The sequence below is a fragment of the Nestor notabilis genome, unplaced genomic scaffold (genome assembly GCF_000696875.1).
Source record: "Nestor notabilis isolate BGI_N333 unplaced genomic scaffold, ASM69687v1 scaffold3557, whole genome shotgun sequence".
In the NCBI taxonomy this organism is placed as follows: Eukaryota; Metazoa; Chordata; class Aves; order Psittaciformes; family Psittacidae; genus Nestor; species Nestor notabilis.
Genome location: NW_009935960.1, coordinates 5,693 through 33,136, shown reverse-complemented (window position 1 = coordinate 33,136; position 27,444 = coordinate 5,693). Strand labels below are relative to the sequence as shown.

The following is a 27,444-nucleotide window of genomic DNA, read 5'->3' as shown; positions in this document are numbered from 1 at the left end:
TTCCTGCTGTACACATCTGGATTTATATGCCTGTATTTATTGATATTTGGAGAGCATGATGTGACATAGTGAATGCTTGACCTCATGATCAAGGGACCCAAATCTGTAGAAGACATGGGCTGAATGTAGGCAGAAAGTCCAGGAGCAGGAATCCTCACCAATCCCCACAAGTATCGTAGGTACGTGAGCTTCTAAAGTTTTTGCCAGTCTTTTCCTGTATGTCCCTCAAAATTTGCTTTTTCCCAGGCCATTATCTGCCTTTAAGTGCATTGAATGTGTTTCACACATCTCATATGCGCCATCAATTCTAGGCTTATTAACGTGACAGATTAGACCAGGTTTCTTCTCCCTGCTTCAAGAATTCTTAGATTTATTTTAAAATGTCACTACATAAAAACTAGTAATGGTGCTCTCAATCAGCTATTAGTACCCAGATTTTCCATTTCCAACTTAGTACTCTGAAGTATTTGTGTTACTTTTGCTTTCTGACCCCCTAAAACTTAATTCTGTTCTGTGTTACTTTGTGAGTGCAGCATCAAGTGCTTCATGGCACTATACTTCTCTCGATCTTTTATGTTCAGTTCAGATTTTAAAATTCTTCTAATGTCTCTCTGTGTGAGTTAAGACATTGTGGTTTTCAATATTTATTTCCATGAAGCGAAGGAAACAGTCACTGGAAAAAATCCTGGTATAGTATTGGGAAATGAGAGTGACTGTTTTGTCATATCTACCTTGCTACAAGCAACCCCCTCTAATGCAGGTTACAGCTCATCAGCAAAAAAGCAGGAGTCATAATAATTAACCCCTCCAGAGGAAAATATGCAAATTTATTTAAATTAAACCAGTTAAAGTAGATTTATATTATTAGAAAGTTGATTAATTGAAAGTTGGGGTTCTTTGTAGGTTTTGTAGTAATTTATAATTAAATAAAAATTACATGTCTTTTCAGTATTTCTAAGTTTTGGGTCTAAAAAGACTAGACTAAAAAGACTAGACTAAAAAGTCTAAAAAGACTATCACTGAAGAACGGCTAGAGTTTTCCAGCTTTAGAATAACTTGGTAATAGTAGAAGTTTAGTTTCTGAATTGAAAAAATGGAATTTCTCCAGATGTGAGTTGAATCTGAGAAGAAGTACGGTAGTGCTGCATCTTGGCCAGGCTACACACATAACATGATCTTTTTACATGGACATAAATACAGCAGAGGAGAATTGTTTAAACATTAAGTCAATGCCTGCTTATAGGCTAAAGTTGCAGTTAAAACATGAATTAGATGGTGAATGCAATAACAAAATAAGCCAAGGCATAACAAATGATGGTTGATTTTACATAACCACATTGAAACATCTTAATAAGCTAGAAAGGGAATACTGTCCTTTCTGGCCTGTAATTGTGTTTTGTATCTTAAAAGACTGGATTATAGGGGGTTGTGACTTGGACTCTTTTGTCTAGATTACTCTTCATTTGCCCGCCTCTAATTTCTGTTTTTTCATTTAATATATTGTGCCGCTTATCAGTGCTAGCACTGATCCACACTGCATGTTAATGACCTATGAAACAACAGAAATGACCCACTGATAAATTACAGTGTCACGTCACGAAATGTGTCATATCAGAAGGAGTTCTAACTAAACACTGCATGGGACAAACATGTATTCTTTTACTTGGACAATTGCAATAGAGCCTTTTGCTTTGGGATAGCAACTGTGGCCAAGTTTTCTGTGTGTGAACAATGTCTAGATGTTTGTGAGTGCTATTGTAGGGTCAATAGTAATAACATTTACTACTAATATTATAGTAGAAGTGCAATTCTGAGCACGGAAATGTCGCCATCAAGAAAGTATCCATTCCAGTTTTCCAAATCAGACTTTATTAAGACAAGAATTGCTTAGGGAGTAATAGTTATCCCTTTTCAGCAAGGTTGGAGAGAAATCTTCACTCCTTGAATCTATGTTATTCGTGTAAAGCAGAAGTAACCGCACTGTCCTGGAAAGCAGCTGCAAAAAGTCTTCTGAAACAAAGATTTCAAACTATCTTTGAAATAGTCAAATACCTTTGACTGTATTTGATTTTATATTCTTCTAACTTTTTTACGTGGTGCACCATTTTCTGAAACCACATTTGTACTGTATATGATAGAAATGTTGAAGTTGTTGTATTTTCATATAACTTTTCTATTTCTTTGCAGCAATTTGGTAAAATCTTAGATGTTGAAATTATTTTTAATGAGCGAGGCTCAAAGGTAAGCAGTTTAATTCACCTCTGGAATTTTAAAATTTGTTTAAAATATTTACATGAGTAAGGAAACAACTGCACTGCTGTAAAAATAATGTTTGAAATTCCATGTTAGTGAAAACATCTTCTGAGCTGTCATTTAGTTTCCTAAGCAGCATGAAAATCATTTTATATCTTTTAAAGGGGGTAATTTTAGCTACTCCAAACTGTCATCTGTTTTATGGAAATGTTGATTTCTGCTGTCTTTATTCTTCAAGGGTAATTATCTTGTTTATTTTATGAGTCCATGCTTACAGATACTTGTAGGCAGGTTTGTATTAGTATAGGTATTTTTTTTCCCCTATTGAAATGAATGATGATAATGATACCTAATAACTATCCTCTTTAGTAATTAGCTGAGAAAATATGCGATTGTTGCAAATAATCTAAGTGCAGATGTTTTCCTCTTTAGTTAAAGCTTCAGTACACCAACCCTTTGAAAACAATTTATTTTAACATTTATTTGATTAAAAGAGTTCTTAATGTATTGCAAACATTTAATTTTTTTCTGAAAATTACTTTGCCTTAAATGCATACTTCAGTTTATTGGATATTTAAGAAATAAAGCAAGGTAGGATGGCTATGACTGTATTAACATTGTTACCTGGTGCAAAACTGTAGACCAGAATGCTTCACCTGTGATATCAGCTGCATTATAAGGGTTTATGTGTATGACATATGCATGATAACTTTTTTCATCCCTGCCATGTCAGACACACTAGAATGTTTATCCAACAGTGTTTCAGTCTTCCTGTAGCTCTCTCATATAATTCATTGTTAGTGATGGAATTCTTTTCCTTTTACCACCATAATGTAATATGTCTTTTTTAAAGAATCAGCTATAAATCTCTCTTAAATCAGATATATTTTAGTTCTGTTATTTTTCCCTTAAAGTGTATGTATTCTAAACTTACAGGCATCACTTTTTTTGTTTGTTTTTAATAGACTAGCTGGAATGTCCTGATTTATATTCCAGAATTATTCATGCGTTCATTAATTAATACCCTTGCCTGCTAGCCCAAACCCAGTTGGAATATTTACCACTTTTTCAGTGAACAACCAAAATGTATGAAATTTGGTGGCTTAGAATCTCCTACCCTGCCTGAAATTTATTGTCATTAAATTACGGCTTTTCAGTAATGTTTGCAGAAGACGTGGGTTGTCCAAAACCTGCTCCTGCTGGAAAGGATCATAAATTTCAAAAGACATCCCACACTTGCCACCTTGGTTGGTTCTGTTGAAGATGGAGTGGAACTGAGTACATGTGTTTTGGTGGTGGTTTACACTTTTGTTTAGCCATTAAATCTTATATACGTAGGACTTCTAACCACCACGTTTGCATAGGACTGCATAAATATAAGGCTTTTTAAAAAGTATTCAGGGGATGGGGTGAGGAGTTATTTCTGAATTGAGAGTTTTTTAATTGTGATCTTGTGGTAGTGAAAACATCTCTGAGCCTTGTGCTAAAAACAAGCTCCTAGAAAGGATTTCAAAGGAAGAGGTTTTACTAGGCAGACTTGTAATGTCACTTATCTTGTCACTTATCTCAGTTACACACATTGCAATAGAGACTCTAAGACCTAATGTTATTAAGTTCTACTGCACTATCCAGTGCTGTGCTGGTGAATCCAGGCTGGCTCTAAGTAAGTTGCTGAAGGTACTTAAAGCAGTCCGTGATGCATCTCATTTTACGTATGCTGCTTCTCATCTTGTTTAGTTATTTCAAGTGTAGCTACATAGTATTTCGATTTGCAGAGTACCCTTAGATTCTGTCAATTAAATAGTTAGAAAACAGGATTAGGAATAAAGGGAGCTTTTTTTGTCTCTTTTTTTATGTCTTTTTTTTTTTTTAATTTTTATTTATTTATTTATTTAATCTGATCATTTCATGTCCATTCTGTAGGATTTAAGATGCACCAGATTAAAGTCCCATTCCTGGCAGTGCTTATCTATGTTTTCATAAAATCCCTCTGAAACTGAAAGGACTGCTAAGTGGTCTCAAACTGAGTACAGGTAAAAAAAGTTTGCAGGGTCAAAATTCAAATTTGTTTCTAGCTGCAGTTTGTCAGAAAAGAATTGCTAGATATTTTTTTTCTGTTTTTATTTATTTCTTTATATTCTAATAAATACTGTTTAAACAGATTCTTGCAAAAGCAGCAGAAGTAAGCTTATTTTCATGCCATAATACTAAAGAATTGCATATTCAAAAACCATAGTGCTGCAGCACCACCATAAAGCATACCATAATTTTACAGAAGGGAATCTCTCCGTAAAAGGAACACTAAAATAGTAGAAGTTTGATACCACAAATTTTTCTTTGTATGGAGGCATAATAATAATAATAAAGATAATTTTACTAGAATTGTATGGCAACACTGATGAATTTTGAAATGCTTGAGTATTGCGAGAATTTCAGTCTTGTTTTGGTATATATCTTTCTTACAACCTGTGTTCATGAAGCTTACCTTTGACAATTCTTGAAGCTGTTGATGAAAGTAACATTAAAAACTGGTGGTAACTTACCTTTCTCTGCATCTACCCTTATCTTGGAAGGATAATTTGAAATACAGCTTCCAGTACTGTGCATGTGTTAATGCTACTCTGCAGGTGTGACACTTAAACTCTGCACAGAGCTGCACATGCCTTTGTCTCAGGCACAATTGCAAAGGTGCAAAGATACAGGAACATGAGGTATCGTTTATTTTTTTACAGTTTTAAATTAATGCTCTATACAGCTGTATACTACATATATACTTTCTTAAATCTGTGTGTATATGTTTTTATCTCTATAGTATCTTGTACACTAACATATATTTCTTCAAATAAGAACTGCAGAGCACCTGCCAAATTAAACCAGGATGTTCTCACGTACTAACTTGACTATTATTAAATCATTTGACAGACTTTAAAAATAAAATGCAGAAAATAACCTGTTAATAAAATACATAGTGCGCTCAGCTAAAGTAGCTGTTGAATCACCTGCCTGTAAAATTAATGTTAACCTGTTTGTGTAGGTATTTGAATGTGTGGTGAATGAATCTATGTTCTGTGATTGGGTTTCTGTGTCAGCTAGCTAAAATTACAGAATTGCATAAATAATAAGAGCTTAATTTAAATAGTTAATTATGAGAATAAGTACAACATAAGAAATTAAAAAAAGACAATGAGTATTCTTTTCAGAATCTTTGAAGTTCCTGTCTTATCTTGGCTTGTGGCTCCACTTTATATCTTCTTCTAATTTTTTAATATAATTAGGTTTTTATCTTTCCTTTCAGTTGTTTGGAAAAAAAAAATAACTGGTAGTGCTGTGAGCTAAGTCTGATTCAAAATTTTGACTAAACAACTCCCACCAAATGTTCACAATTCTGAGAAGGGGCAGCTGCTCAGTGAGGAGGAGGGGGGAGAACAGGCAGAATTGGGGGAATTGATGCTGTGACACAGAGCTAGGCTCATCAGATTGATGGCTTCAGTGATGATGTCTGCTGTGAAATTTTCCTAATGGCAGCCTAAACTATGTGCCTTTTTTTTTTTTTTTTAACACTTAAGATGGGAGGAAGCAGTTGAAGAAGTAATAAAAGTCTAAAGTTGAGGATGGGTTTACGTATAAGAAAAGCCTATGCAGGCATCTAAAACATGAGGATCAGTACTGAGGAGGGGAATTTACTTTCAACACTCTGGTGCTTTGGGGAAGAGATTTACATCCTCCATGTCTTGTGACAAGCGAGGTCGTGGCTTTGTGCTATAATTGTGGAGGGCGGAGTGGAGAAACTGAGTGAAATCAGGCGTTTTGAGAAGGTAGAAGTGGAACTGCTGATAGAGTAGTCTGAGCTCAAGCTTAAGCAACTTCGAAGACCATGGAACATAAACTGTCTATATGAATGTTCCTTTCTGTGTTATAAGCTGGCATAAGTAAATGTACACTCTGAGTAGGTAAAATAATCCAAAATAACCTGTATAATGATCCTGATAGTATCTTAAATTTTTTTATCAATTGTTGAGTAATTAGTTTCGTAGTTCATGTCCATTGTTTTTTTCAATGCTTGGTGTCAGTTTTGCCTTAATTTCATAATTGTACATAAATGTATAAATAAATGTATAAATATCTTCCCTTCCTTTGTTTTGTTTTTGTTGTTTTTTTTTTATTTTGTTTTTTCTTCTTCCTTTATTTTAATCAGTCACTATGTACATGATAGGTAGAACTGCAGAGAGGAAGTGGGCGAATACTGACTGCAAAACATAGCGAATGGACTGGAGAATGAGGAGACATGATGCATGGCTTATTGCTGAGGAACAGAGCAGAGGAAGGCTTTAACTCAGTTTAAGCTAAAGTAACAGGAAAGCAAAAGGTTGTAGTAGAACTCCAAATACGTGCAGCAGTCCCTGTATATGAAGCGGCCATATACAACTGGCAAATGTTTCTTGTTACGAACCACCGAGGGTATAGGAGCTTATTTGTTCGGGTACCTTTGGGAAAGCATGCAAAGGCATTGTAGTGCCAACGTAAGAATTACTTCAAAGGGTTGGTGTATGTTTCCAAAATGGCTTTCAATGTCTGATTTTTTTTTCATAGATGTTTGACATTGTAGAGGGTTTAATTTAAATTAGCATAATAAAGAGTTGTAGTAGGATTGGGAATGTTTGCTTAGCCTCATACTATAAAGCAAAGCATTTGTCATAAGCAGTATTTCCTATTTGTTGAGTATTCTCCTGCCCCACTAGCAGGGGATTCTGGAGTTTTACTAGTTGCATGTTCTGTATGTGGGAAATAATATACATAAGTAGTAAATGAACCAGTTAAACTTATTCAAAACGTTTGCATTTTTATTCCTTTATCAGAGTTTATTTTTCTATTCACATCATGTGATTTTATTTGATCTGTTAATACAAGGAAGTTTCTACTTTGTTCTAAAAGTACTTTTGTTTTGTTGGTGGTTTTCTTTTCTTTTTTTCTTTTATAAAAAAATAAGTAAAGGCTGTATAGTTTGACAGAAGTTTAAGTTACCCTAGTGTTGCATGGGAACAATGTTTCTTATGGTCACGACAGCATGATAAAGTAGGCAATGTTTTAGAGTATATTGACATTCAGTGTTGAATTTTGTGCACATGTTTTTTATTTCATTGAGATATCTGCATGTCATTAAAATGTGGTTCATTTTCTTTTCTCATTAGTTCATTTTTTTCCTATGTGAAGACACTGTAATTTATTTTAATTTCATTTTCTTATTGTTAGATTTATTTTCCTCTGTAGTGACATGTAGATAGGTATTTTTGGTATCATTCTTTGAATTTCTCAGAGGGTATTATCTAACTGATGACAGAAAATATTTGTTCACATTTGTCGCTTATTTACTGCACATCTCAATACAATTATAATTTTTCTAATTTGCATGTTACAGAAATGAAGCAAGGACAAGAAAATATTAAATTAAAGAGAGAGAACATAAGCAAACAAGTGGTCATTGACTGAAATAATAATGTGCATGTTGTTTTCCCCCCTTCTCCCTCCTGCATGCAGGGATTTGGTTTCGTAACTTTCGAAAATAGTGCTGATGCGGACAGGGCGAGGGAGAAATTACACGGCACCGTGGTAGAGGGCCGTAAAATCGAGGTGCATGTTCAAAATATTTTCCTTTTCATCTTTTTTCTAAATGTCTGCTTCACTCTCATTTGTTGTTTCAGATGCATCATTGGTGTCTTCTGTGTGCTCCCCTTCCCCCTTCCCATTGTTTATATATATATATTTATATATAAAGACAGAGAATCTGGCCTTACTTGGGTTTTTTATTATTATTTCTTTTGTAATTATTATTATTGTTATTATCATTATTGCTGAAAGGTGGATGACAGAATTGAAAAAACAAACAAATGAAAGCTTTAATATTTTGGAAGTTATTATTTTGGATGTTTTGTAAATCAATGGGTGCAGTAGATTCCAAAAACCAGCCAACAAAAAAAAGAAAACAAAAAAATTGAGAACAACAACAAAAAAAAAAGTGTGACAGACAAAACAAAAACAAACAAAAGGTGGTTTTTTTTGTTTCGTTTTGGGTTTTTTTTGCTGCAGGGTTGATGTGGGATCCACAGTGGCTTTCAAAATACTCAGATTGGGAAAGAAACATCCAAAAGATGTACAAGAAAAAGAAACAAATCCAGACAAGAGATTAACCAATTTTAACATTTAATTTGCAATGGAGCCATCAGGCTGCTTTGGCTGGCTGGCCTGAGCCACTCCTATCCATTAAAAAACCAAGACAAATGTGTTTTAATACCATTGGATCCCCTTCAATACTGCCTCAGTCGTATTTGTTAGAGTAAAAAAAATACCAATTGAAAATGCTGTCGTCTTTTGAGTAAGATGTTGCATATTTTGCCTTTTCATTTTCCCCCTTCGACGGTAGCGCTTAGGGCCCTCACCAAACTCTCAGTAACCATGGTAACTGTATACATACCCATGCTGGCGATGGTGCTGAATGGTAAGTGGAGAAGTCCATCTGCCGTTTCACGTATTTAGCGCTGATATACCACGTGAATTTTTTTGACTTGTTGTATTAAGTTTTCTTGATGCTACATTTTTTTCTATATTGGTACGCCTGTAATTGAGTGTACGTTTTAAGCAAGCCTGGGAGGCACTGATTGGATTGAGGATATGACTTCGTGCACATCTTACTCAGATTGTTAACTCCATATTGTGTTAAATAATGCACCCTCTTTTTATCCTTTTGTTAGCTGTGATTTTAAAGCTTGAATGATTTTGTTAATTCTTGCAATGAAAAAGGCTCTTGTTCCAAGTGTTGAATGCTAGATGTTGCTTTTCCAATGGTACTTCTCTTCTAAAGGGTTATGTTGCACACTGCTAAAATTCGTTTGTCCCTTTTTTGACATTTTCTTTGTTTCCTTGTACCTTGTCTCTTTCCTTTCTACTCCACTGCATGTTTCTTCATATAATCTTCTTTATTTTTCTGTTTTGAGTATTTATTGTATCAGTGTTATCATGGAATACAAGCATGCTCTTAAGTCTTAAATTATGCAGTACCTTTTAATTTGCTTTTAATGTCTTTTTATTAAAGTTTAAATGATACGATGTTGCTTTATTGAAATGATTTGTAAGTTAAAATGGTTATGAAAGTAAATGTAATTATAAATAGTATGATTTTGTTATGCACCTGTTGCCTTCTATAAATTAAATTGCATTTTATTTTTACATGACTAATAGCAGTAATAATGCATGCATTTGATAGTAATGTGGACCCTCCCTGTAACCCTTTCTAATCCAGTGTTCTATGTGCTTAGGTAAATAATGCAACAGCACGCGTAATGACAAATAAAAAGACCGTCAACCCTTACACGAATGGTAAGTGCATGAGCTCTCAAGTGCTTTGTTTTAATGTCAGGGCATGTGAAACCTCACTCTTCTGCTGAACAGGTGGACTCACCTGCTCATGAAGTGTCATAGTCCTCATCTCCTGCATCTCCTTAGGCTCCAGCTTTGTCCAGTGACCTGAGAAATGAGATGGCCAGGCATAAATTCTGTTTGTGTGGAATTCAGCTAACTCACAACTATGTGGGCATCGCATGCATCATTTTGCCTGATCAGAATTTGGGTGTTTAACTATAGTGACTTTTGTGTAGGAAAATATACCTGATAGGAAATTGTTACTCTCTTCTAGCTTTGTGTAGCGATAATGTCACAATGAATGAAGTAATCAGAGTATTCAATTTTGCTTGGATGGTGGAGGCAGAGAGACCAGTAAGAAGAGTGTCTCTTGTCAGGCATGAGATACTTTGTAGTAACAAGACACACATCTAGCGAAAGATAATTCTCTGTGTCTTTCTTCCACAATTTGTTACAAGAAAGGGACAAACTGTAAGTGAGTGCTGCTTCCAGCTTTTTTTCACTGGAAAAATCTAAATTCCAAGCTATCTAAAACATTTCCTTCTAATACTCACCTAAATTGGTATACTGTTGTACATTAATGATAGAAAAATAATCCACAGATATTTGAGAGGTTTGAAAGCCATACATTTTAAAAATGTTCCTTTTGGCAGTGTTTGATCATGTGCTTGAGTTGTTTGTATTTGCTAGTTTGGAAAATTCTCACAAGTTTCTAACTCAGCAGCGTCAAATAATACATCAATTGAAGTTAATTACAATTACATTTCCCAGTTTTATTAGACTGTGTAGTTATAATTATTTGCTTTTCTTGGGTTTTTTTCCCCATCCAGTAGAAGGCAGATGACATCTACATGTACATCAGTAAAAGTTTCCACAGACAGACTAGACTCTTTTCCGTTTTGAAATATAATGGATCTTACTTTCTACGCTTGAGATCTCCTTAAAGAGGTTTTAGTAAAAACCAGAGCACACAGTGGCTTTATTTTTTAATGAAAGAGCCAAAACTTTTTCCTACCACTGTAAAAATAAAATACAGTGATGATTTCCATTTGATGTGATAATTGAGCTAGTTAAAATGATCTGGAGAGGAAGTCTGAAATTCCTCATGCTTTCTCAGGAACTGCTTTCTTCCTTATTTTGTATGTAAATGTGGAACTTGGAAAATGATGCAGATGGGAAAATTTCCTTTTTTACTGGCTTTAAAACATCTCAGTGAATCTGTCGAAAGAAACATGAAGCTTGAGTGGATCACATACAATTTTGTTGCAATAAGAAGCTAAATTAACTATATGCATATGTTACTATGAACTTTGCTATATCATAATGATAAAAGGATAAGAGTAGTTTTGGCATAAATGATAATGTATATTTTGTATTCATATTACCCTAAGGCTACAAAATTGTTAGATTGGCAAATAACACGTTACATGTCAGCACATCCAGTGCTAAGGGAAGGAGAGGCTGGAAATAGAGATACGAGGATTTTAGGAATCTGGTTTTAGAGGAGGTTCACCTCTGTGTCCTGCACTGCAGGATTACTTAGGTAATACATTATCTTTTATTAATATCCAAAACCAGAATGATGGAAATCTGCTGTTTCCCACATGAAGTGTTTTGTCTGTCATTTTCCATCCAGTTCCATCTGGACTAGATCTCACCAAAAGTAGGAATATCCTGTTCATTTCATAAAATTCAGCATGTATGTTTGGGAGTCTGTGCATCCAAGGTGGTAGGATGGTAGGCACGTAGGATGTTCTCTTGCACACCTTTTGATAGTTATCTACAAAGACAAACTCTGATTGTAATTCATAATTTTTTTATTTTTTTAGTGTCTAAGGTCCCCTTGAAATAAACACAAAAGGAGGATCATGTTCTTCTTACATAATCATTACAAGTGATAAGGAATGAAGTGTAGACATGCAAGGTGCTTCATTTAGTTTAATCAGTGCTTGTATTATCAGTCATCCTGACATTGTATGATTCTAGTCCTTTATCATTTTGTCAGGAATTAACCAGTGCTATAGCTGAATATTAAAGATTATTGTTGTCTAAAGTAAAGGTCTCATCTTTTAAATAAAATACAAGGCTAGTTTTTCTGTGTTCTTCTATGAGCATATTAACTCTTGCAAGATGCTTCTGAGGCAGATAGCCAGAAACATATTGTTTGCACATGCCTATCTCTCCAGAACTGCTTCTTTCTTTAATGTGTGGCTTTATTTTTCAAATAGTTTGTGGTGACTGACATGTTATTGGCAGGTATTCAAAATATAGTTGGGGCACATATTATGTGAAAACATCAGGCACTAATATTTACTGTAATCTAAAAGTAAGATACACTCTGTTTTGTCTTTCATTCCTGAATACTGGTGGTTCTTTGAATAATATGGCTCACGCTGTAAATATGATTGGAAAAGTCAGTAGCTTTTAAAGCACAAAGCCCTACATTTTTTAAAAGTATATGCAGCTTCATTTAAAAAAGTGGCTTGCTTTTGTGTCCTAGATGGTTTTTGAAATAAGTATGCTTTCCAGTGACTTTTCATGGTTGCCAAAATGAGCAGTTAATACATGCTCAGTTTCTAGAAGAGCTCTTTAGTGGAGATTTCTTACCACTCAGGATGATTTTGATGGCTCATTTTGTGCTTTGGAGCTAGAACTACCTTTTCTTCACACATTAATTCAGTGTCAGGAGTTCTACTTATTGGCAGAAATACTTCGGGAGACATTTTTGGATGTTCCAGCCTATCCTTTCTCTTCTGCTGTCCATATTGCAATTCAGGGTCCTCATCCAAATGTTGTAGGGAATAGAGAATTACATGCAAGTAGATTCAGAGAACCTCAGCAATGAATGAGGAACTTGAAACAGAGATCAGTAGAGGGATAAATGTGTTTTAAACTTTATACTGGGGGTGCCTTGAGTTTGAGCCTTTTGTTGCCCTAAACTTAGATTCAAAATCACAGCTAGTGACTATTACCACAGTTAAATTCCCTCCCATGGCCTTTTCCTCCCTACTCTGCATGCAAACAGGAAGAAAGCAAACCATGTCACAGGGCTTCTTTGCCACCAAAGCATTCCTCCAGCCACTCATGCCTGCCTGGCCTATGAAGTGAAAATAATTCTCTCTGCATTGCCATGCCCTACTTCCTACCATGCTTGTTACACTGTGTGGTATGATTATTTCCTTCCCTTTAGCACACCTAATGAGTATTTCTCTGGATGACTGTACAGGGATTGGGCACAGGCAGAGGGGTTGGTTGTTTCCTTGTTTGGTTTTTAAGTTTTGAGCTTTTACAGTTTCAACTTGAGGAGGAGATTAATATTATGTCAGTAAGAAAAATGCACAAAATTACACCCACTTCAGAGAATTTGCCTCCCCCAGCTGCTGCAGTAGGGTTACTTGGCAGCTGCTTGCTCAGATACATCAACTACTATCACACTTGATTAACCCACACAGCTATGGGCCAGCACATTGCTAGCTGACAAGATAAAGTTAAGTTTAATTACTGTTATTTTCATGATGAATGAAGTGTTTCCTGTATAAGCTGCAGAAAGTTAGATGAGACAGCCGTCACTGTAAGAGAGGTAAGGAACTGAAATATGAAAGTGGCTTTCAGCTGTGAAGAGCAGTCTGCCTCTTCCAAGATCTTTTCTTTCTCTCAGACAAATTGTGGTGCTGTTGGTGTAACTTTGAAGCTGAGAGGTGTCTGTCAGTTTCTTTAACAGCAAAAGCTGACAGATAAGAAATTCAGTCATCTTTCGTTCTGGGCGGTGTTGATCAGAGGTCCTCTGAAGAAGTAATGAATGTGAAATACTAAATTTTCCGTAATCTGAAAGAAGCAAGATATTTACTGAGAGTCTCAAAATTTGGGTGATTTTCTATCACACAGAATTTGGCTAAGAGTATTTCTTAAACCGGGACATTCCTAAATATAATCTTGTAGTATGTAAAATTGAAGGGTCAGGTGAGATATTTTCAGGAGGAAAGTAATTTTAGCCTTTCTTGGTTGGCCACTTTTCAACTTCCGTAATTGTCTTTTAGGTACGTATAGCAACTGCAATTACTTCTGCAGAGTAGATTGCATGCAATGTTGCTCTTTACTCTGAACTTATGGCTTGCATTTAAAAAACATCCCTCACCTGTGGTACTGAACAGTTAAGTACTGGCAAATGATTGCTGTGAATCAGATAGACATAGCAGTATTTTTAAAGGGTAGGAATAGTTTTCTTTTGTATTATTATTGAGACTTTGTATTACACTATTTCAGTCTTATAATGCATTATGGTTTTATGATCTTCTACTGTGCTTTTACATTACATGATGTGGGCAAAGCAGAATCAAGCCTCAACACAGTTTGCATTTAAATTCCTATAATCTTGGCTTTTCTGATTTTGGAAAGTCTTGCTGTCCCTATCTTGATTGTATTTTGTTTCCAGCAGCTTAGTTACAGGATCTATTTGAAGTACCACAGCTCTTGAGTTCACAAGATGCCTTTGCTCAGTTTTTTTTTCTTTATTCCCATTTACAGATGGTGCTTCCCACTCTGCTGATTCAAGTGTGCTTTTGGAAAACCTCTAATTTTTCAGTCCCTATAGTTCAAATAATTGTTCAAACTCTCAAAAAAAACCCACTAAAAAAACAAACAACCCCCCCCCCAAAATAGTATGCATGGGGGATGTTCTGTGGAGTTTGGAGTTAAATGGGAGCAGATCTACCTGTGAGAAAACAGCAGTAATTGGCACTTCACCCCCGCTGAGAATGCTACTGAGTTTGCCAGTGTTTTCTGCTGCTGTTCTCTTAGCCCTTCCCCTTGAGTTCCTTCAGCATTGCTGTCTTTAGCATCACGTATGCTTTGAACACAGGTGCTGCTTCTGCAATGAGCCTGGGCATTCCAAGCTTACCTGGAAAAGCCGCATAGAGTCTGAGGACACAACAGCAATTTGTTGGAGTTTGGCCATAACGTGCTGCAGAATATCTGTTGGTTCTGGGCTTTGGTTTTATGCCAGCTGTGGGAGGACAGGGATTATTTAAGACAAAGGCAGCAGCTGCATTTGTACCACTTAAGAGCTTTGCAGAATGTGACTTTAACATTTTCTTACATGCCAGCTACTTTATAGCAATATGCTAACAGCATTAATTGACTGTAAATGCAGGCAGTGCAGTCACTTTTGGTACTTGCCTGTAATTGTCCTGTTCCAGTGCAGATAGCCTAATGTACAAATGCAAATGGAAACAAAAGTCTCTGATGTTTGACTGGGATGCCACAGTGCACAAATCTCTTTCATGTCACAACAGACATTCTCATATGTTGTCTAAACTTTCATTTTTCCCAGAGTATAATCGCAGTATCAGATTATGATTGCCTTGCAACCTTTGCTATTTCTGTCCAGCAGATGAACTGTTTTGGCCTCTCTGGCTTGTAACCAGAGAGTTAAAGCAATGAGAAAGAATTGGTCTACTCTGTTGCTATGTGATATAGGGATACTCGAACTAGTTCTGACTCAGTTGCGTAACTTCAGGCAGTAAGTCCACAGCAGCTTTGCATTGCAGCCAAGCTAATGCGCCTGATAGTTTACTTCAGTACTACGTCTAGAGAATGCCTTGTTTCATTACTTATTTCCGTATACTTCAGAGTCCGATATTAAACATCAGTAATCTAAGACGCCTGTAAAACTTCTATTAAAATGACCTTTTTGAAGCCATTCTATCTGTATACCTCTATCCAAAAATAAAATTTTAAAAATATTATCATTAATTGCAATATTAACTCCATTATGTTTTTATGTTTGCTGCAGGCTGGAAATTAAATCCAGTTGTTGGTGCAGTTTATAGTCCAGAATTCTATGCAGGTAAGGATTACGCTATGGTTGTCCATGCCATGTTTTATTTTAGTGTTCTTTAAAACATGCTAAAATACAGAATATACGTTTGGTGTGAGGTTTGGTTTTTTTGATTCACATTATCCACAAGTCATGTGCAGATTTGTGATGCAGGATTTTAACTTGCCTACTAAAGTTTATACAGATATATATGAATAGGTTTGTTTGGAGAGTAGATAGTGTAACATGAAATGTACTGCAGTATCCCAGTCTTATATGAGATTTTATTTTATATATATTTTATATTTCAGTACAGTCACTTTCTCTGGAAATTATTTAAGCCTAGTGAGCAGCAGCAACAAAAATCTATATATGTATTTTTTGTATATAGATGTACATTGACACAGATAGTTATAGAGTATCTCTGAGTAGTTTTTTTATTGAACATTTTTCTTTCAATTTTATTTTTAGTTGTTGCATTTCTTAAAATTTTTGTATTTTAAATGTATATTATGACTTGAGTCTTCATTGAGACCGAATTCTGATCCTGGTTACAATTTGGAGTTAATGAGATACAGTCTTTTTCTGCTGGAAATCAGTCATGGCTAGCAACAGTTTCTAAATATGCTTTAGCAACAGTATTGAAAAAAACCATGAAACCTAGAACCCAGTTGATGTCAAGAAATTTGGATCCTGCCTGTAAACATAATCACTAGCAAGTTCAAAAAAAACCCTTTTTTTGAAAGCTAATAATTTATATCTAAGTCAGAAATAATCATAGTAAATCCAGATGTTTCTAATAGGGAATAAAGATACCTTCCTTCCTTTTTTAGGTTCCAAAATCGCACGAGTCTTCCATGACTTTCATGGGAATTCTGGGAATTTTTCAGTTTTCCATTTGAATATGTTTTTCTATTGTCTTGGGTGCATGTGTACTGGATACAAATACCTGATAATGTTTTTAAAAACAGAAATATCACTTGTCACACACTTGGGTAATGGAGAATAAAGAGGTAATTGTAGAATGCATTCTTTACAGCAAGTAGATAGCAGATACTAGGAAAGCATTTTTGACAAACGGTGGTTAAAGATAGGAAGAGGTTGCCCACAGAAGCTAGGGAATTTCCATTCATGGATAGTCAAGCCTCCCCTCTTCAAAGCTGAAAAACTGTCATTAGTTCAAGGGACTCCAAGAGATAAAAATTGTTAAATAGTACTACTGTTACAAACAGATATTTATGTTTTAAAAGCTGCCTGTAATACATCCAATGCCATCTACTAAGATAGATAAAAATGTTCCAGTTAGGATAAAAGTGGCACAGTATAATAAAAATACTAACTTGGCGTTCATAGGATTGTAATTTCAGTGTAGGCAAAATTTATTTCCTTCCTTAATGTATGCCTGCATTGAAAACAGGAATTTAACATTGATCTCGTTTGAGTAGTTAGTGAACCAACCCTGAACCTGCATAAATTAGAAAGTCAGAGTTATTAGTCATTTTATATAAATGACTTTGAGTTAATGACAAATGTAATAATATTCCCATAGTACAGTAATCAATTTTCTAATGCGTACGCAGAATTAACAATCTGACTTATAATTGTCTCATGAAGTAGGGCATGAAGAGTTCACATAGTTTGTAAATTAAAATCAATATTTTCAATCTCTCCTGAAGGTAATTTTCCTAATTTACTGGACTTTTCCCTAACATTTATTTTGTCTTTTAATTATAAAATGGCAGGTTATTGATTTTTTTGTATAACCTCCTAAAGTCCCAAGTGCATTTTTATTGCCAACACAAGGGAGGTGTTTGCCCTTCTTAATGAGAATCTTTAATTACCATTAGGAGAGTATTAATTTAATTTTGTGAATTATGACATGCACTCCTCTACACCTATGCAGAAAGCTCTATCAAGATACTCCATGTATTTCAGATTGTCTTTCTGTTTATACACGCAGGCAGTTTTTTTGGTTTGGTTTGTTTTTTTAAAGCATATCAAATGCTTATTTTCTGTATTGACTAAAAGATTTTTTTTTTTCAGACATTTAAACTTTTTTCCAGCAATTTACTTAAAAATAAACACATAAATAAGTATCTTTGTGCAGATCTCGTTAGAAAGTGAAACAGTAGAAGAGCAATGCAGTTCCTGCGTGCCATAATAGAACACTGTGACATATCTTTCCTTTTTGGTTCCTACCTGCCACCTTATTTAGCGAAGAAGCAATTGCACTTTTGAAGATTATAAAATTAGAAATGAGATTTTTAAGACAGTCAGAATTCTAGTTACTTGGTGTAATTATTGTCTCCAACACTGTCATGTTAAAATTGAACCATCACTTTCATAGTGATGTGCAAGAAGTTTCTTTAGCCCTTAATAAATGATGAAAAATTTGGCCACTTCTGAAATAAAGATGATACATTTTCAGAGAAACTGTTGATGTAAAGTATCTTTAATCTTAATAAATAAGTAAAAAACAGAAGGTTATACAAAGCTGTCAGGATGGCGCTGATGAATGGTAAATTCACCCGTTTCTCAATTGCCGGTGAAGACACATGCCGCAAGGCTTAACTGTATTGTACATCATATCTGCCAACGCATTTCTGTGATTAAATATTCCATCAGTGCAGGCTATAAGGCGGCAAAGCTTAACAAGATTCATAAGATGCACCACTTGAATACGCATAACTCACTTCCTTGGATAGAGAGCACCCCGCATGCAAAAGAAAATTGGAATTGAGTTAAATTACTCCATATGACAAGATCAATAGAGAAAGGAAAAGATCCTCTAATGCAATGCAAATCTAAGATATAGTTATGTCCTGACAACTTGAAGCAGACAATTAAAGTCAAATAGGGAGGAACGCAATGTAAATCAAGCCTAAAACCTTGAAGGTAACGGTAAACAGTAGGACCGGTGACATGATTGTTATAGCTCTGGTTTTTTTTCCAAGTGTACACTTCTGTAAAAGAAAACCTTTATTGAGGAAGTACATGACAGCTAAAAATGGAGACTCTGTAAGATGCATAGCAGATGTGCAACAGACACTATGTAAGTGAACTGTTACGTGAGGACTGGAAAAATACATTTACAAAACACTATAGATTTCTTCAGTAACCTTTCTAAGACTGTTTTCCTCACTTTGAAATACTCATACTGTAGCAAATTAGAACACTCCAGAAACATGGCTATGTCACGTGGTAGCATTAATATGGATTACCATTGAGATGTTCATTTGAAGACTGCTGTTGTAACTGCAAGGTTTAGCAAGTGTCCCTCATAGCCCCTGCCTGTGGCCGTGCTGGTGAGCTGCCTGACTGGCACACCACCTGCCCCTCCAACTGGTCCACTATGGAGTCTAGCATGACTTTTCACAGAAAACAAAAGGCCAGTGATTTTCTTCATTTCTTGTTTTCAGCATTTCACAGAATTCCATTTTTCCATATATCATAACTCATAGTTCATTTTTAAAAAATTGACAGATGTCCGCATAGTCTCCTTCTAGTAAATAAAAGTATACTAATTAAGGTTCTTTTTCTTCTCATGAGAAAGAAATACTTAATGAAGTTGTTATTTTCGTTTCAGCTTATCTTTTCCAGTGAACTATTTATCAAGTTGTTAGGCAGGTCCTAATGAGGGGGTTTGTAAGAAGCATTTGATTCATCTCACAAAGTCTTATGGAAACTGGGGAAAATTTTTCACACATTTGTGCATCCATCCAATTTTAAATCCATCCCATAGTGACACATAATTTTACTATGTTAAGCTATAGTCTGTTCTTTTCCCCCATAAACTCATCTTTGGCTGTCAAAATAGATTTGCAGTTTGGTTTCTTTTCTAGTAGTACTCTGGTACTTACTTACCATAAGTTGTTACATTCTTTTTTTCTGTGGGGTTTTTATAGTATCATTTTTATCTGCATATTTATTTTTATGTAGTGTACAGTTTGCCTGTAATACCTGGCCTTCCTTTCAGCCTCAGGCAGTCTGAAAGCAAAGTTCCACATTGTTCCTTTCAGTCATTGCATCAGTCAGATCAGTCCTTTAAAACAGTTAGCTTGAGACACAATAATATCATCTTAAAAACCTGTCCTTTCAAGTGGTAGAGCATATGTATTGGAGCACACACCTGATGGAGAGGCTTTTTTCTGACAGTTCTGGTGTGCAAGGTGGGGGAAAAGATGTTACAGAAATTCCCTGGGAATCTCTTTCAGAGATTCTTTCAGTTGAATTTAGTGATCCACATAAGAAAATATTCTTGTCTGGCCATAACCAACAAACAATATTTAAAAATAAATCAAAAATTAAATTGGCAGTGGAGAAAGAAGTTGAGACTAGTGAAGAAGAAGAACCATTAGAACAAGTCATAGAGCACACAGCTTAATGACAAGTAGTAGAGACCCCATTCACCTTTTGCTGAAAAGATTAATTACATAATATTTCTTTTTAATGGCCTTGGAGTGCTATGAATTTTTGGGAAGCTACTTTCAAGAGTCATCCATGTATCTGAGCAATTGTGTTCACTTCAGAAATAGTCTTAACCCAGTAAGGAAACTGGCATAGGCACCAGTTTCTTGGACAGCTAGAGGCTGCAGGATGGCTTGGGAAATTTCCCTCATCAGTTAAAATGGAAGAAAGGGGAAGAGCATGTACTTTTTACTATTTTATATGCTCTGGGAAGGGACAGAAGTTTCAGATGCCTGGGACTTCCTAGCATGCTGTGGATTTGGGAGCTAGAAGTATCCTCCAAGAAGCTGACTTTGTAATAAACTTCCTTTCATAAGTTTAAAACTTTGAAATACAGTGTTACACATAAGCAGTGAAGTACCGTGGTACCATATATATATATAAAAAAACATGCACTTAAACAAGAGGAATCCAGGGGAAGAGAGGATGCCTGTATGTTTGCTAACACTAATTCTCTTTGTTCGTGTCTTAAAGCGTCTATTTCTGGATTGTAAGAGCACCTGGGATTAATTTCTTTGTTCTAGTGTTTCTCTTTGAATTTAAATGAGTCTTGCATAGATTCAGCAAATACCCTAGAAACACTTCTCAGTGAAAGTCTGTGAAGCTGAATTATATGCTTGCACAGCAGTTCTAATCCTAGGGTAAAAGTTCATGGTACCATGTCTCTAAAGCATAATTTTGGTGAAAATTTGCAGTCTGTCAATTCATAGATTTATTAATTTTACAATTGGTTTACATACACTTAGATTTGAATTTACCCATCAACAAAGCATATTTTCATAAATAAACATATTCTCAATATTATTAGTGAAACAGTTTAATGTTTTAACTGGAGAAAAATAATGAGTGTTTAATAGTCCATCTATTATAAGTAAGTGCTTCTTTTCAGAGCATAAAGCAAAACTGTAACTGTTGTTTCAAAAATCATAATGTTAAAGTGCCATCATACAAATGATGACAGTCTAGTAGATCAGCACCACTGGAGACAGCTAATGCATTTCTAAAACTTCTGTGGAGCTGTTACAAGCCATTATAATGGAAATACTGGTTTATGAAAGATTAATAAAGCTAGTAGAAAAATGGAATTCAGCATCTGTACTAGCTATTTACTCAAAGAAATCTCCCAGAATTAATTATGCCTTATGCTACATTATAATGAGTTTTTCATTAAAATGTATACCATCATGGAAACTTAGCAAGGATTGTTCAAAGAATGAAGCCAATGACTTATTTTGAAAAACGCATTTAGTTAATTGGTTATTTAAATCTGGACTCGACCTATTTTTATCATTGTATCGAATTCTGCACATTAAAGAGAACTTCACAGATACTGTCAGTATTACTCTTATAAATATGCCTCTGTTTGGATGTATATTTAATAACACAATATACACTGAGGCTTTGATACTCTTCTGATACGATCTTTAAAGAAATTCCATACATTTGATGATTTCGTGGTAAATCTTCAACTGTAGGTAGAGCTTAATACTGGAAGTTAGAGAATGGTTAAGGAGGGAGTTCCTGCTTCTTCAGTGTAAAAGTTAAGGAATTTTGACCACAGTCTCGTATAGAGGAATCATTTGAGACTAGATTATGATGAATTTCTGCTCAAATAGAAGTTGGAAAAACAAGGAACTGTGAGTTTGCTGAAAGCTGAAGTTCTTTCAAAACAGGGGAAAGAAGGTGTTTGGGGGTGATGGTGTTTGGATCTGTTCGCTTATTGGTGCAGTCTTGCTGAGTTGTAGGTCTTGAGTTGCCTGCAAATCAGCCTGAGTTAATAGTGCAGAGATTCCCACTTGAACTAGTCTTAGTTAGGTGACTACATAGCAAAACCGCACTGACCCTATCTCACTACTTGGAGTCAGTTGATTTGGAGCTGTTAAGTTTAAGTTAGTGCTGCATCCCCACTACCATGCAATATCAGCAGTGGAGCTGCTCAGTTCTCCACTGATAGGTCAGATCTTTGATGCTGAAGATTTTTCTAGAAGTCTAGAAAAATCTAGTTACTGTATATAGATAAAGAATACTCTGAGAGTTGATAGAGCTGGCATGGGTGCACACGAGAAAGCTGAGGCAGGGAGGCAAAGTGAAGAATTGTTATATTAGCTGTTCTGGGAAAAATGTGTAGAATGACATAATACATAGAGGAACACAAAAAGTCTATATAAATAGGTATTGTAAAGAAGGAAGTAGGGTCAGTGAATGGCCACTGGAAAAACTTAGTGCATATTTGTTTGAACTTTTTTATTGTGGATATAATTGATCAGTTTTTAAAGGGCTAAAAAGAACATTAAGAACTCATAAGCATCATTCTGGTGATTAATGAAAACATGTTCTATGGCTTCCTCAGTAGTGATGGTCCAAAAATAAATTAAGTAAATATGGTGGCAGCCTAAAACCATCTAATTATAAACATTATCCTGGAATATTTTTTCCCCACAACTGTGTCCATGGCCTCCTCTTGTTAATACATTAGTTTGCAGCGTTAGCGTTGTTAAGTAAATCTGAGTATTATCCCCACTTGCCACATGGTGGTTTAGGATTTGCAGAGCAGGTTTAGTACATGGGAAATAGAATCACGGAATCATAGAATCAGCTAGGTTAGAAAAGACCGTTAAGATCATCAAGTCCAACCATTACCCCAGGACTGCCAAGACCACACTAACCCATGTCACTGAGGGCCTCATCTACGATTCTGTTTGCAAGGAACAGCACTGGGAACTGTAGTGGAGGCTCCACGCGCACACTGACAGTTTTATGTCACGCAGATTGGCTTTTGGACAGCTTTGAACCATGTGTGGTGGGGTTGTCTGCTTCAGGGGAGAAGACTAAACCTGGAGCAGAGTGAACTCTCCCGACTGTGTATGGTGTAGCTTTAGAGGCCAGATACAAACCTGGCTGGTTTATAGCTTCTGCTACTGTCTCACTAATCACTTGACAATACAGGTCAGCTTAGGCATGTGCTGTCTGGACCTAAGGTCTAGGCTACAATATGCATGGTGGTTGTCTGATGGAATAAAATGGAGACTGTAATTCAAATAGCATCTGTGGATATCTGTAGAAAGCAATGGCTTAAGAATCTCTCAGAGGAAAATTTAGATCATCACTAAAACACTTGTTTGTTCAGGACTGGATGGGATATTTGTAATGCTAGATAAGTTAGTAGCAGTTATGCAGAGGAATAAATTCCTCTGATTAGAAGAATAACAAAGTTTTGAAGATCCATGTGTTCGAATGGGCAGTCAGGCAGACAAACTATTCTGAAATGTAAATTAATAAAGTAATATATGAAATGTGAAGTTAATACAGTTAACCGGAGTGGTAAACAACCCTTCTGTGTGTTAACCTTGATTGCATGTGTAAATTAATGCTAAAGTGGTTTAAGATTATGATGAATTATATTCCAAACATACCGCTAATGTCTTCTGGTTTGTCTTCTGCCTTTTTTTTTTTTTTTTTTGCATTTTGGATGACAAAATCCCAAATACATTTGCATTGTAACAGCATTTCATAATACTCACTGAGCATAAATTTCAAAGTACTGACTTTTCATTCATTTCCTCATTTGTAGAGGTAGCTGAGGCAAAGCTGTGCTTTACAATGGAACACAATATCTGTCAGTTTAGTGCTATCAGATTTTCTTTGTGAAAATTGTTTTGGGGGAAATCTGCAAGCATAGAACTGCTTCTAGCAAAAGAGAGTGTTTTGGAAAGTTTGGAAACATTGCATTACCATTTTTGAAATGTTTTTTCAGGCTCCTGGAATTCTGGAACCTGAAGAAATAGACTAACTAAAGCCAGGATTATGCATGATGATTTAATTTTTGCTCTCTTACGTTCTCAGTTTGACATTCAGAATAGAATTTTATTTGTAAGTTAAAACCTGCATCCACTGGGGTAGGCAAATAGAACTAGGGGTTTAGTAATTTGCACCTCTGCATCTAATTGCATTAGATTTGTGTCTGTCTTATTGATTTACTGAAATAGGTAATCTACACAGAAAATAGTGTCTTGACACAATATGAGAGGATAAAGTAAAAACACATCTACTTGTAATCCCTCCAGGGCCATGGTGAAATGGTAGTGTCCGTGTTTGAGCAGGAAGGCTCCAGTTTCATTTATTCTGTGATTCTATTCGTATTGCAGTCTTTATTCAACAGGCAGATGTATAATGCTACACATTTTACTTATCCAGGCAGATGTATAATGCTACCCATTTTACTTATCAGCAGAATATATTTTATATTCTCAAGTATCCTACTTCAAGAATAGTATACTATCAGCTCTGAGTTTATATTTATACTTCAGAATTGATCTCATGTTTGTTCTCAAAGTTACAAATGAACCAAGTTAAGGTTACAGTGAACCAAGAGTAAATAGCCATCAGAATGTCCTCCCTAATATGCAAGTCTCTTGTTTAAATGAAATTCATAACTTTAAGGCAATTAAATATAGGTTTTGGTTGTATTCTTAACATATTGGAAGAAAGGAGGTGTGTGGTTTTGGGTGATGCTACTTAGTTCTTTGTTAATAATGGATGAAACAATCCAATGTATCAATGCAACCCTCCATGACTAGTCCTGTTAAAATCTGGAGGACTACTGTTCCATTTAGAGAAAGATCCCAAATAATTGAAGGCACTCACAAAGCATTTTTTTGGAATTGACTGCATATTCAAAAGCGTTCTAAGACTGTATAGCTTGACTATTGATAATGAAGAGCTGAGGGCACTTAACTATTATGCATTCAGCATAGAGGCTCTCTTTAAATTCCCTAGTCAGATGGAACAATAGAAGCTAACACACATTATTGTTGTACAACAGTGGCCTTTTAGTTAGGTGTTGCTATCCATGTCTCTGACACATTTTGAAGTAACCCATCATAGTACAGTATTTCAGACCAGAACAAAGATAATGCTGTTTCTGTCTGGAAAGACCAATACTAAATTACGCTTTTAGAACAGCAGATCAGGAGCTGACATAGAGTGTTTATGAGGTTCCTTGACACACTAGCAAATCTCATGATATGTTCATGAGAGATGCAGCTTTATAGTTCCCTTTGTGTATCGCTTATTGAAAAGAAAATAAGTGTATAGGCATAATAATTGTTGCAAAAGGCATGAAGAACAACAGTGATCAGAGTTTCTGAGAACTAACCCAGGGAGAAGATTGGACTATGTAACATCCAGTTTTATTGGGAGAAAGAGAAAATGGAGTAGCAGTGACTGAATTTAATAAGCAATGCAGCTTTTAGATTAGAGTCATCAAAACCCATTTATTAATAATATAGGCAAAATGGGACACAAATATTTCTAGCCTTTATTCACTTTTTCTTGTAGATTTGTTTGGAGGTGTTGTGGTTTTTTTTGTTAAATAATATTCTAAAATGAATGAACTGGTACTTAGTTGCAAAAAACAGAAGCTCTTCTGGTAACCCAGTAGAATAAATACATGTAAAGAAGAGCTACTTTATCTGGAAAGCTAAGTGCACAATGGATTAGAGTGATATAATCTTCTCCTTGTGTGCAGGAAATTACTTAGTTCCTATATTATAGATGTTCATTATAGCTACCTAAGCAGTAATACCCAATGTAGACCAGCCCTGGATATTGACTTGATTAATTTCTGCCACTTAAAATGTTTACATGATTACTCTCTTGTTATGATGGAGGTAATTCTATACTACAGAGAACTCAGTACCACTGTCATTTTTGAGTTGTCTGAAGAGCTTTATATGAAGTGGTGGTCCTTCAGAATTCCCAGAGGGAAAGTAGGAAATTAGTTTTTCCCCTAAGTTTCACTTCATTACATTCCAGGGCAAAACCCTAGCTGAGTGCTACAGTGCAACTCCTGTCCTCTTCCTCTGTGTAAATCCCCCCAAATTCTTGGGAAATAAACAACAGCATTGTAAATTGAAAACTTTTTGTTTGTAGGCAAAGGCACTAAAGCCATATATATTGGGAGGTGATGCATTTTAAGCTCAGGTTCTTGGTAATGGTATATGAATTTATACAATCCCAGTGGTGAAGGTTTCTAAAAGTTTCATCTACTTCCCGCAGCAGGAAGGAGCTGTGATCATGGCCTTGCAACACTGCTAATTTTACATCAGCAGCATTGTTTTGGCTAATCGTATGAATTCTTTTTCTGCTGAAACTGTTTCAATTGATACTTCCACAAAGGATGCCATGAGAGATTCCAGCTAATTGTGCAAATTCTTTTAAACTTATTCCAGATCTTTTCTTTAGGCTGTCTGTAGTGCTGGTTATACACAAGTTAAAAGCTATTTTTAGCAGAAGTGATTAAAATTCCTTTCTAATTTCCTGGAACATCCCCCTGTAGCTGATCCTTGGGTACTTCTTAGCTACTTGAGGATTTGAGAAATGCAGTGAACTTCATCATACGTTTTGTATGAGCCCGTGAGTACCTCATCATTAGTACATTGGTATTTCTGCTTATGCTCTGTAGATAGTATACATCAGTCACGTAGTAACTAGACACAAAACTTATTTTTGAAAGTACAAAAAAATCAGGAAAATGCTTTTAGTCAGATACCTTGGCACTATTAGGAATGTCATTTTTAGTATTCTAAAAATATTAATGACTTCACAACATTTTCTTCACAACCCTGAATATTTTTAGAGTAAAAATAACTATATGAGTCAAAATAACTATAGTGCTTCAGCAAGGGCCTGATCAAATGGTACATTCTTAATCATGGACTATAGGAGAAAACATGGGGGGAAGAAAAGTATGAGTGGGAATATTTTTTGATCTGAAAAGTAGTTTTTGTCCAGGCTGGCAGCCTGCATGCCAAGGATGAGCAGTGCATCTGTCTGAGGGATCTCTGCCATGGTACAGCAGTGCTTGGCAACAGCACCACAACCTGTGGCATGCTTGCTCTGCCACCATAGACCCAGCAGCACAGCTGCCTTGGTTTCTCTTCTGCCCTTGCCCTGTCTAAAGCTCTCCTGTGTGCCCATAGTGAACACATGCTTCAGATACATAAACTAGTATTTTTCTGATCCTTCTGACGGAGTGAGTTGGGAAGGGGTTTCTGCTGATGATCCGCAAAATCCTGTAGCACTGCGCACAGGTCTGATGTGACCAAACAGGTGCTTATATTAGAGAAAAGCAAAAAGTCATGCAGATTGTTCTTAATGAGGAAATACCAGCTTTAAATATGCTGGTGCAGAAGGCATTGTGGAATTAAAGATTGGATGACTGTAAGGTAAGTTTTTGAAGTTCATCAGCTCCATGATATTACTAAATTGCAGTTTGAATAGAAATATTAATAACTTTATATTAAAATTCTCTTTCTTAAAAACCAAAACAAACAAAAGAAATAAAAATACCTATATTCAGTCATGCTAGAATTTAGTATTCTAGAGGAAAAAATAGTAGGGTTTGGTTTGGGGTTTTTTTTTCCATTAGGGAATTTATAAACTGTTTCAATGTTCTGAGTTTATCCAGAAGATCTTATTGTAAATAATTGAATCTT

The 27,444-nt window shown here is 35.5% G+C and overlaps 1 protein-coding gene across 1 annotated transcript in view; it reads left to right on the top strand.

The window, feature by feature from the left end:
* RBFOX1 (RNA binding protein, fox-1 homolog (C. elegans) 1) overlaps nt 1–27,444 on the top strand; it is a gene marked incomplete at its 3' end in the record, with an annotated part of 199,842 nt that overhangs the window by 169,988 nt on the left and 2,410 nt on the right. Inside the window, exons 6-9 of the mRNA XM_010018086.1 lie at nt 2,188–2,241; nt 7,789–7,881; nt 9,564–9,624; nt 15,458–15,511. Coding sequence (XP_010016388.1) covers nt 2,188–2,241; nt 7,789–7,881; nt 9,564–9,624; nt 15,458–15,511 — 262 coding nt within the window. The remainder of the gene's footprint in view (nt 1–2,187; nt 2,242–7,788; nt 7,882–9,563; nt 9,625–15,457; nt 15,512–27,444) is intronic.